This window comes from Meleagris gallopavo, chromosome 2 (genome assembly GCF_905368555.1).
Source record: "Meleagris gallopavo chromosome 2, MGAL_WU_HG_1.1, whole genome shotgun sequence".
Classification (NCBI taxonomy): domain Eukaryota; kingdom Metazoa; phylum Chordata; class Aves; order Galliformes; family Phasianidae; genus Meleagris; species Meleagris gallopavo.
This window is the reverse complement of record NC_139405.1, coordinates 76,958,581-76,971,345: the sequence shown is the minus strand read 5'-3', so window position 1 is coordinate 76,971,345 and position 12,765 is coordinate 76,958,581. Positions and strand designations below refer to the sequence as shown.

General features: G+C 35.1%; 1 protein-coding gene across 3 annotated transcripts in view; it reads right to left on the bottom strand.

The window, feature by feature from the left end:
- ME1 (malic enzyme 1) overlaps nucleotides 1-12,765 on the bottom strand; it is a 156,931-nt gene that overhangs the window by 104,755 nt on the left and 39,411 nt on the right. For all 3 annotated transcript variants that reach the window (XM_010707673.4, XM_085216912.1, NM_001303206.1), the window contains 2 exon segments: nucleotides 12,569-12,702; nucleotides 6,332-6,481 (listed from right to left, as the gene is read on the bottom strand). In XM_010707673.4, the coding sequence (XP_010705975.1) occupies nucleotides 6,332-6,481; nucleotides 12,569-12,702 (284 nt within the window).

The window sequence follows — 12,765 nt, the reverse complement described above, 5'->3', positions numbered from 1 at the left end:
GGAGAAATAAAATGATCCAGCACTGACTGCTGCCAAACATTTTGAGAGTCATGTTTTGAGTAGCACTGGCCTCATTTCCTCCTACTCATGGCCCAGATGTTCTCCCTCCAGAAAAAACAGAGCAATACACCATCAAGAGGTACAAACTTAGGCTGAAAGCCAAAAATTCCATGCTTGTGATGTGTTTTGGGACAAAGTTTCTTTTATGATCATGATGAGAATTCTCAAGATTACCTGCATAAAAAATCATCTATGCAGCTTGAGAGCAGGAAGAAGCTAACAACAATGAAAGCTTCAACTCATACAAGACTAAATAAAAGATTATCTCAAAGCGTGACTTCTGTAAATCCCATCCATCCACTATAGCTGTAGGTAAAGCCTACATGCAAGCACTACGTGCATAGAAAAACACCACATGGAGGATATTATATTTCATAATATTAGATCAGAACTATATATTTTCAGTTTAGCATAAGTTATCATTAATGGTTCTGTTCTAAGGTAAAAATTTCAGAAAAATTCACAGGATGACCAAATGGCGAAACCTACTGTCAGCATATTAGCAAAAGTCATGAATTTTATGCAGTTCAAGAGAGACCAGATGGCTACATACATATAACTTAATCCTTTATCCTAATATTTTCAAAATCAAGGTACAACTGTTTTCATTCACCTATTTCTTAGACTCAGATATTGGCTTAATATTTACACAGCACTCTTAAGACCAAAATGAGGCCAACTGACATCTTCCATGCAAAGATTCTCACAACTCCTCTGCAGAGTTATTGGCTGGTGACAGACTAAGTAAAACACACCTTGTGCACAATCTCATGTAGTATCTTCTAGAAGACAATCTAGTAGAAGAGAGGAATTCAGCATTCTCATTGTGTGCTAATTCTCTTTTTCCAGCTTTTCAGAGTATGGCAAAATGCTACACTGGGAGAATTTATTAGCGTCACTTTTGAGCTGAGGAAGCAACAGTATACTAAGCTAAGTTTTAGCTTGATGAAGGTAACAGAGAAGACCAGAACTGTGCCAAAGAGTAGAATTACAGGATGTCATGAAGGTGTTATGGTGTTTTAATTCAGTGGAAAGGCTGCTCAAGAAGAAAAAAAAGTGAAAAAAAGAAAGGAAAGCTGTCTGGAAAATGTCAACAGTTGTCATTTTCACGAGAGACAAAAGTGAAAATGACAAAGCAACATTTACTTCAAAAGCGCTCTGTGAGGGGCTGCAATTATCATTACTGGTGGACACTTGAAGCCAATAACGGAAAGACTGTATAAAATTAGAAGAAGTGCTATAGCCCTGTTAATTATCTGTTATAATGTTACAGAACAGCTTGCCACTTGGCCCGTATTGTTAATACAGCCCATACCAGCACTTGCTGGAGAATGGAACTCCAATATGTTATTTTCAAACAAGGATCTTGCTTTTGATATGTCTTTGTAACAACATATTTCAGTTTCAGAGACTGCCTTAAATATTCAGCCATACTCAGCTCAATTAATAAAAAAGAATTCTTAAGTGGCTTTGTAAATTAATAAAATTTTTAAATAATTTTATGCTATAAAGGTATTGATTATTACAAAGTGAAGATATTACTAAAATAATTATTCAGAGTAACAATCAGATTAATAATGGCTCAAAATAAATCTGTTTTGCCTAGTAAAAGCCATCTAGATGTTCAGAAAAATCCATGGGGCAGTTGAAGATGTTATGTTAAACGAATCCAGAATTTCTGGTCTCAATCAAGAAAATAGCACATATCTGTGAGTGAAACAGGCATTCCCAAGGAAGCTCCAGGAACTGAACTTTATTGGCTCTTGTGATCCAGGAGAACTTGACAGGTTTTTGGCCTCCTGTAAGTCAATTCTTGTTTCTGAAGAGACTTGGATTTCAGAGGCATCCATCCAAAGGAATTAACAAAAAAATAAAATTAAGTCTCTAGTGAAAACCTCATTAAAAACTGTGATAAAATTATTAAATGCACTGCAAGACTCAATCTTGTTCTGGCAAACACACTGCAACTCTGCCGCCAAGTTCTAAAATTTTGTAAGCCCTGTCACAGGAGACAAATATTTCCATTCTCTCTAATTCCATTTCCTCATTAAAAAAAAAAGGTATACTATCCTGCAGCTGAGAATCTCAATATGTTCAGTAAACATTAGTATATCAGTGAAAAAAGAACTCATCCAATAGAGTACATCTGTAAATGCGTGCAATAACCGTAAAAAGATACATTCCATTTGAGAAATATGAAGAAAGAAATCAATCTCAAATTTGTATGTGCTGAATCAATCAGACACTTCAATATAGCGGCAAACAATTACAACATTAGCATTTATAAGTTAAATATTCGACATACCAAATTACTCTGTGAAATATGGGAGCTAACAACCACCAATAACATTTTAAGTGTTCTTCAAAAATATGAAAAGAGCTAAACCAAACATATTTTTAAAATACTTATTAAAAGTCAATTCAAAATGTAATCATGCTTAGACCTGGAGAGAATAAGAAATTTAGATTTCCCTTTTCTAGTCATACGATGAAGGAAAACAAGTAAAAGGGCAATGGCGAATGAATTATTACAAAAGAAAACCTCTGTGAGAAGAATTTATTGAACAAGTATCTAGAAGCTGGGGAAGATCTAATTATATTATACATATATGTAATAAAGAAAAAAGGGAAAAAGGGAAAAAAAGCTCAGGATGACATACTTTGCCTCTTACGTGACAGCATCTGAGTATTCAATATGCAGCATCAATTTCAATTTAGGTACTTTTAAAATTGCCCCCAATCAGCTTAACAGCACATGACTGCCTCAATTAATTACTCCTGAGGAGTTCTGACACACCTGTGTGGCTGCAATAGTTACCAGAGCTAGCTCTTTCTATATTTGAAATGACTTTTCCTTCTAGGAATAGAAATACATGAAGAGTCACCTAACATTTTATCAGCATCCCAAGACTTCAACATGGCAATACTTGCCAGTTTTTCCTCCCCTCTCTGAACACTGAGTTTACACAAGAATCTGAAGCGCCCGGGTGTTCTTTCAATTATGTAAAAAGTTGATTTTGGACTCTTAGAGGAAATTTCCATTGAACTTTCCCATATTTATATTTTCTGGGTGAATAAAGCAACTGAAAACACTGTTGTACTTTAGAAAACCGATTATAGAAATGAATTGTTTCTTGGTGAGTTCAGCAAAAGTTGTATCATGTACATGCTTTGTTCAATTAAAGAATACTTTACTTAAATGAATGGTAGAAACTCTTGACCAGAAATTACCTCATAGGGATTCTGAGATACTCCACTACATTCCCAGCATAAGCCTTTAAAACATTTATCTGTACATTTTTTAAATCCCTGTATATGCCTACAGTATATCAAACAGATAGAGCGGGGAGAATTCTTATAATGGTCTGTATTCCTTCACTGACCAACCCCCATAGAAACCTCATCTTCCTCAATTGTTAGAGGCCGGCTACCAGATCTGCTGGTTTCTAGAACACTGGATGCTTGCTCACTATACCGATGGATTGATTATACTGGAGAAGCTAAATATTCACAGTGAGGAATGCAATTCTGAGTAGAGTTTTAATTTTAACAGCAAGTGTCACTTCTCCAGATGAGCATCAAATCAGCAAATGGAGTTATTTCGCAGATGGTTTTCTTGAGAAATATTGCTTAATCACACATCCAGCTAACCAGCCAAGAATGTTCATTCTACAATTGCAAAATACTGATTCAGGATGAAAAACATCTCATCTTAGCCACAGTGTCCTTCTGTAACTCTAAGTACATCTTGTGGGCCAGTATAGTCTTCTGAAAACATGCAAGAGAGGCACAAATGATGATCTCATTCACTGATCCCACTAGACACATATCTTTATACTATTTTTCCTTAACTCCTTGACTGAATACATAACTTGTGAAGCAGGAGTTTTAAGCTCACTTCACAACACAACACACAGAGATCCAACCTAATATAGAAAAAACTTACAGATTTAAACTGGATATTAAGATATTACATTGCAAATTTCAGTGTTATAATAATATAAGGATATGAATGTATGAATGATTAGAATTGACTAAATTGCTTATCTTTTATTCTTTTCTTCCTTTTACATACTAACTGAAATGTCCATTTGTTCTTTGCAAATTCAACTTACAGAGAGTGCTATTTATGAGGGATGTAATACTTAATAATAAATGGGCCACACTATAGAATATAGCCAAATAAAGTTGATTGCTTTTCACAGTCAGCTTTGGAATAATTTACAACAAGCTTTCTCTTATATATATATGTATGTATGTGTGTATATCTAACAGAATGCACTGGAAGATGACAAAATATAGGTATTTCTTAAGTAGCAAAGAATCTGCCAAAGGGGACACTTTACAGACTTTTCTTCTGAGACCTCTGATGAACACTGGAATCAGCTGAGTGCTTGGGGAACGTAAGAGTAGGAAGTAAGCCACCGTGAGCATAACTATTGGGAATTGCAGAGGAACAGTAAACATCCGACTTGGCTGATGATCTTCTTTCTTAACAAAAAATAACAACAAATTTTATGAGGTTCTTATGAGATTCAGAGGACTGTAGAGGTTTTTCAGCCATCTTTACTTAAGTGAGTCACTAAAACACTTATTTGACAGTGGTGAGGCAATCCAGCAGGACTAGATACAAAACAGACTTTTATAAATATCTTTCACATCTCCAAAGACAGTCAGTCATAAAAAACAAAGCTCACGTGTAGCTGGGAAAGCAGTAGACAGTTCAATACAGCCAAGGCTGATTTCAGTAGCTCAAGAATACATCTGAATACCGAAAGGCGTGTCAGTGAAAAGTTACTTAATATTTTTTCAAACATCATTCATTCATTAGCTGCTGAACTGCAATGAAAAAATGTCAAATAGTAAATAGTAGGTTGTCCTATAAATAATATAGGTTTTTTTAGGCTAAAATGTTAAGGAAACTGTGTAAGTAGTTTCAAATATCAAAATAGTTTAAGAAGTGAATTTGCTAATTTTCACTAAAGAACGTAACTTCTTTGTTTTTTAGATTTTATCTATCGACAAATTTAGCACTTTCTGGAAGGTCAATAAAGTTACCATGGTGATAATACTGATGTGAAAAAAGATGACTTCTCTTGCTAGGCGAGGCACCTAAAAGCCACAGATTGCTAAACAGGTTTAAGTGAGCATTCTTGAGGTATTTTTGAACTTTTTTCTCTCTATAGAAGTGGGAATTTTTGTATTGTGTAATTGGCCAGATGGTCATGACTCATTCAGTCACAAGGCCAAAATGATTTTTACATTAATAACAAAACCTTGAAGTGCTAAGCCTTGTACCTCAAATACCTCCTGCTGAAGACAATGTCAGCAATCATTTGTTCCTTTAGTCTTGCAAACTTCTTGGTTTTGATCAATGTAAAAAAGAACAACTGATGTAAAAAAATCCAAGTCTCCTAACAGAATTGCGCACGTGTTGCTCATCTATCTATCTCTTCTTTTGCTGGAAAATAGAACAACACTCCAAAGTATTGTTCCGTTTTGTATTTGGAGCAAAGATGCATCGTTGTTCACACAGCCTCAGGAACTGTTTCTGACTGAAGCAAAAATATTGCCTTCACTATACAGATTACCAACTTATACGGGCCCTAAAGACTGAATGCACTGCTGTTACACACAACATTCTCAAATAGCAACCACCATAAATCTCAGACTCTGTGGGCCGATGTTCAAGAGACAAAATTAAACTGAAGTAGACAGAAATTACATCTCTTTCATACCACTTCCCCATCACCTTAAAAAAACAGATGTCACATATAGAATAAAAGCACTCCAGTAGCCTGTGAAACCACAGGATATCAGGCAGTGAGACAGGTTTATTATTTCTATGATGTTCATGCATACACACTTAACAAACCCTTAGACTGTATGCATTCTATCTGCATATATGTGTGTGGTATGTAGAGCACCTATAATGTGAATACATAGGTAAAAGCCAATACTCTTAACGTTGATAAAACAAATATAAGACAAATGATCCACTCTTTTATAGTGTTCTAACATGCAGCTTGGATTGCAAGAAAGTCAAATTAAGTTAACGAGAATAAAAATTTATCCACGTTTAACACAATTAAAACAAGCATTTACCTTCTTAATGCAACACAAATGATTGTTTAACGTAGACCAAAAGTTTAATTTGATTTATCTCAACTATTACAGTTTTGGCTTACATTCAGCAATGTTAGAACCCCCCATGCAAAAATCTGCCAAGAAGAAAATAAGATACAATTACTTTTATTTGAAACTTACATACCTTGGCCTCCGAAATGCTAAACCATAATGCTGGCAAGCCAGTCCCACAGTGGGAGTATAAACAATAGGCATGAACTTTTCAATGTCAGAAGTCAGCACTTTATAGAAAAGCTTTTCATTTCGATCCTGAAGACTCATTAGTAGAATGTATCTGCAGAGAATTAGATGTAATTAGGCAGGCATCAAGTGAATATATGAAGTAAATTCAGAAACAAAAACGTGCCCAGATAATTAATTAAAGCTATGTTTGTAAAGCAACAGCCTCTTAGCCTCCTGCCTAGAATATTTAAATTCCTGTTTGGCTTAAAGACAATACTATTTCAGACATAAAGGATAACTAAGTGGTTGAGACAGAGAGAAGCTGAAAAGATCACAACGTTGGCATATTTTACACCATCAGGAAGTTCAATCTGAGCTGATCCAGGTATAAAACATTATGCTGCAAGACAATTTTTAGTCTTTCAGAAACCTAAACCATACATATAAACTATTTCATTTGAAATTAAGTAGTTATTAAAAGAAAAATTAAACAAAATTACTCACTTGAAGGAAAAAAAACCTAAAAAATACAGCTTTTTCTTCTCTTGCCTCCATAGCAAATTCTCCGCAAACCAGATAAATACTTCAAATAAATACTTTATCAGTATGCTGCAGAACAAAGCTTTCAAAAACAGAGCTGACATATATCTTTCAACACTGAATTTTATCTTTGTAATGAAATCTACAATTTTTTTCTTTGTCTTCTAACATAAATCAATTTTGGATTGCATTTGAAGAAGTTTTAGTTTTATGTAAACAGAAATTCCATATTAAAACATCAGAAAAATGAGAATGAAAAAATATCTTGCTTATTCTGGTCTACTTCTGACTATCATCACTCTAACTCTGAATAAATACTGAATTACTCATTATCCCAGCCAGGATCACTGGGTATGACACTGCAAATGAGAGTCTTCATTTCTAGTGACTTCAAGTTACACAATTATTTCTTAGCTAAGAGTCTGGTCAGTTCACGAACAATTGATATTTTGGAATCTGATGAACCTAAGCAATTTAACAAATATTCAGCTGTTTTGTTAAAGCTTAGCTTTATCCATCAGCTAAAGAAGCATTCAACAAGCCCAATACAAATGGTCAGTGCAGCCCCTTTGGCAACAGGAGACTGCACTGATATGGCAGGAGTAAGAGGCAAACCAGTTAAATACCTTGTATTACTAAGGGTGTTCTGACCTCCATACAGACAGATTTTGAAATAAAAATGTTGAACATGTGCTCTAAATACCATCATCATGAGATATCCTGAACTATCTTCCTTTCTACATGGAAGTTTTAATGTTTTTCTATACGTGCAGTTCTCAACTGCAAATACATATATACTAATTTTCCCTCATATTAGTACATTTCCTTACAACCTTTAATTTTCCTAGCACTTTATCATGATATGGCATATCTTTCAATCTCCTTGTATTCCTTTATTAAAACCTTTCAGTTGAGAATGATTATCCCAACATTTACCATGAAATTCAAGTTCCTTTACCTACAGTTGTAAATACATTTGAAGGCATTCATTTGTTTCCAGAGGATATCAAAGTGGTGTTAGAGACTACCAGGTGTATTTATGCCTGCACTGTATCAGAGACTACAAGCATTCATGCAAGCCAAGTGAACAAGTTGCCCATATGTTTTTTCTCCTTTTTACCAGTTTTATTTAAAATGAGAAGCAGCTATTTAAAACTTTAAAATACCTTTTCATTGCCCTTTCTAATTACTCAGAGCAATTCTGGATTTTAAATGCTGTAAAGAAATCTTTTACAGAGTAAATTAAAAGGTTTTTAAAAAGCTTCTTCTAGGGCTTCCATTCTGTTTGCAAAAATTCTCCATTCTGTTTTTTCTGTCCTTGAGCAATCAATTGGGATTTGATTTTCTTATTTGTATTTATTATGCCACTTTCATATTTGGGATATGATTAAAAAATTACAAAGATAATAAATAGCACAGTAAATAAAATCATATTTAAAATATTGCATATTTGGCCATTACCAAATCAGCATAATAGATACTATTATCAGAAGAAAAATATTTCCAGATAAGAACAATTTTGATTGGAAGGCTGATTTTCCATAGGTATAAAATATTTCCTCAAACTACTTTCTTATGAGCTCCAGCTTTCTGAGAAATTCCTTTTAAGAAGAAAAACCAAAAATCTCTCATCCTCAATGTGGTGTTCATTATAAGGCATTAGACAACCACTGTGCATCTCCTAGCAAAATCCAGTAATCTACAGAATTAAAACCATGAAGAAGTTTTCAGCATTGTGTTTTAAAAAAGATGCACTTAAAATGCAGTATTTCATGGAATCTTTTACTAAAGACCACATGTAATTAAAAACATAGTGAAAACGAGCAATAAAATGTTGAGAATGATCATTTGTGCTATAAAAAGGGAGAAAAATACTATCTGTTCTCATACAAGGAGTCATGAACAAAGATTTCAAGGAAAAGGTTCAGAAGTAGAAAACCAAGAACTGGCAAGGAAGGCGGTGGAGACGGCCAAGTATTCACATTTTTCCTATGTCATTCTGCTTCCTTGCCTTCACTTCACCTAAGAACTTGTAGTGCTAGATTGCTATGTGAGTGCTAAAAGAGGGGAGATTGAGGCTATATGTTAGGAAAAAATTTTTTACTCAGAGTGTGGTGAGGCGCTGGCACAGCTGCCCAGAGAGCTGTGGATGCCCCCTCCCTGAAGGCCAGGTTGGATGGACCCTGGGCAAACAGAGCTGGTGGGGATCAGTGGGCTTTCAGGTCTCCTCCAACCTAAGCCATTCCATGATTCTTTGATTCTATTAAAAATAGAATCAATTACAAAAGCAATAAACAGATAAAAACCAAATACCATCCAAAAACCAAAGGAAAACTGATATAGCTACTGGAAAATTAGACTATTTCTTAGGGTAATTTACTCTACATGTGCCCTATTGACCTTCATTTTACACATTCAAATGTGTACACATGGAATAACATAGAATAACAAAAGCAAACACAACAAAAAACAATAGCATTTGTTTGCTCTTAGCTTGCAAGACATGAGAGTAAATAAAGGAAACTTGGAAGAAATATACATATATGTGTATGTATAATTTGTATAACTTGTGTAAAGTCACATAGATTTCTTTAACAATGTCAATGTTATTTAAAACAGTGAATTTAAAGAATAAAAATATACAATATTCTCGGGAAAAAATGAAGAGATGGACCCTCTCCTTATGCTAACATGTTCAGTAAAACTTTTACCAATATAACTGTTTGGAGAAAGAAAAACTCTGATAGAACATATGTCTGTCTAAAGGGCAAAGACTTCAGCGTCCATATGTAGCAAAAATAAAGACAATTAGGAACATACGGGGGGAAAAATCGTATTACTTGTAGAATTCGTTGCAGCTTTTCCACATTAAGTTAGAGGAGCAGAATTATTTTCTGTTATTGGCTTTTTTTTTTTTTGCCAAGCATACCAGGCAGTGTACTTGCTTCTGTTTCACATTCATCTTGTATATGAACTTGCGGTATTTTAGAACACAGAAATTCCACACTGCAAATCAGCAAAGGAATATCAGCCATGCCAAAACATGTAATGCCATGGTACTATCAGCTTTGCTTTATGAATTTGCACAGACATGTTTTCCAATCAAAACCAGAGCAGGCTACAATCCTGCCAGTGTACAGCACTGTCTTACACAGCACACGTTTCGTCAGATAATACTCTTCTATCTAAAGCACTTGGTAGCATCTGGTACTGTCATATCCAAATGCACATATGTAATCTTTTGTACTGGGATGTAAAACACACCAATACACACCCACAACCAAATTCTAGTTTCAGGAAGAAAACAATAGCATCCCTTCCTCTCTTCTCAACCACTGCTCTTGGGAAAGAAGACTAGATGCATGCGGGAAGTAACTTTTTGTCTAGAATTCTTATCTTTGCTTTCACTAGAAGGCATCAGATGCATGCTCTCATACAAGTTTGTCCTTGAATACCTTCCTGTACAGGCACCACTGAGACTGTCTTTCAATTTCCAGTTAAAACAATCAAATCATTCAACAGTCTCCATCAGTGATAGGACTCAAATAGTAATACAGGATCACATTTCCTTCTCCTTCTAGTATATTTCAACATGATAGCGACTACAGGAGACCAGAATTAACACAGAGTCTTGAAGGACAGTATTTTTTTAATTTAAAAAATGGCTCTGAGCTCACACACATGTAGTATGCACGCTTGCAGAGCATGGTGTCTACTGACACGCTCCAATAAAATTTGCAGACAGTTAAACAAACGGCTGCAAATCACATTTTGCACGCACAAGCTTTTCACCCTCAATTCACACAAACATCTTGCCTCTGAAAAGAAGCCCAAGTTCATAACCTGTAAAGGAAGCATCTTCTGCATGCAAATACTACCAAGTTTTCTGTCAGTTTGTTCAGCCCAGAGCAGAGGAGCTGAAGGGAGACTTCATGGCAGCCAACCACTCTTCACAGGGTGCATTGCTCTCTGGTGTCAGTGACAGGATAGGTTCTATGCTTCTATGAAATGTATACCTATACATCTACCACTCAAGTGTTTTTATTTTGCTAAAAACTGAAGAAAACACCTCTACAATATAATTCATATAATATTTCTTTATCACATAGCATGACATGAAGAACCAATTCAGACCTGCTGGGTCTGAATACACAGAATACACGTGATTTCTTAAAGAAAGAATTTCATTTCAGAGGGACTTGTGGATTTTTATATTTTTAATTTATATAATTTTAAGTGCTTAAGTGTTTAAGTTCTTAATTTTCCCAATTTTACATTGATCAAAGGTTATTCAATGCATATTACATAGCTGCTGTAATGTATCCATGTTACCAACTGAGGTTGTAAAGCCCCTCTGGAGATTGCCAGCCTCATACTCCTGCACCAGACAGGGTCAGCGAGGCGGAGAAAAGCCTGGATTCATCTTTGCTTCCTGGCATCTGGTGTCAGACAGATTTCTCTTTCCTTTCTTCTAGTGTAGCAAAGTGAGTGTTCTGCTAATTATTCCTATGACTGTGGGAGACCACTGCAATCAAAAGATGGGTATATTGTAGACTTTTTATGTTTGAAATGGCGCAGCATTCAAATTTTCAATGATCTGTCATATAGTATTGGCAGTTGCTTTGTGTTTTTTTTTTCCTTTTCTTGCAGAAAAGAAAAAGGCTATTAAAATGTCCAAAAATTTTAGTTGAAAAGTAGATAATTGAGATTTATATATATGGCTAGTCTCCTCTTGCATTCTGCTTAGTTAAATCTGCTGCTTTCCGTCTGAGTTGTTATGAGAAGTACAAGTGTTTCTTTTTCCTGTGACCTGAACTAGGAGAAAAGTTCCTTGCAAGTTAAGAAACACATAGTAATATGGTATAAAAGGCTTTTCTACCTGCTTTTAAGTTACAGATGAATAGAAAATACAGCAGTTCAAGTAGAAACAAACAACTGTGTTGCCCTGTAATGAAGGCACTTCTTCACAAAAGAGTTAAGGAGGAAATGGAAATATATGGACAGAAGAAGCTAACTGCTATGGTAATACATGTGTACAAAGGAGGTGTCTCTGTAACAGTTTATGCTATGCTACACATAAAGACTCAGACTTAATCATTCTAGTCTGAGAGGTTACTACTCTGATGACTGATATTTCTCTCCGTGAAATCACTGGATGCTGGTTAATGCAGAAAAGGTACCACAATCATGTGCTCTGCACAGACAAGGAAGGGCATGCTTCTACTATTTTGCCTCTATGAAAAACAAACATTATGGGAACTTCAAATAGACACCAGTAGACAGGTATCTATTAGCTGCTGGTTATATAAAGATAAGACAAGCCACGTCAGAGAAAAGCAAGGCATAGGAGAAAAATATAGAGGAATGCTGTAACCTATGTAGTTTTATCAAATGAGTATTCCTAAATGCTATCCTTCCCCCCCATCTCAGCTTTGTTCTTTGAAAGTCTATATTACATAACAGTTTTATAACGCTTTAGATATTTTATATATTTTGTAAGTGTATGTATCTATATACAGGAAAAGATGTTGCTGAGTTTAGCTTAATAGTTCTCAATTTTCAACAGCAACAACAGCTCAAAATTCATCTCATCTACCATCACAGAGAAAAAAAGGACTACGCTTGATAATTAGATACCAATTTTACAGCCATATTTTACCTGTCTAAGTCGGATGTCAGTCTTTCAAAATTCTTAAGAATAGTCAAAACCTGGACATCTTGACTGAGAAAGCAAGGTGGCAACAGTCCATGGATATTCAGTTGTTGCCTTTCCTCCAAGGTAAAAGCCATGCCCTGCAATAAATATATATATGCATAAGAGAGATATAGATGGAGAGATATCTTTCAATACAATTC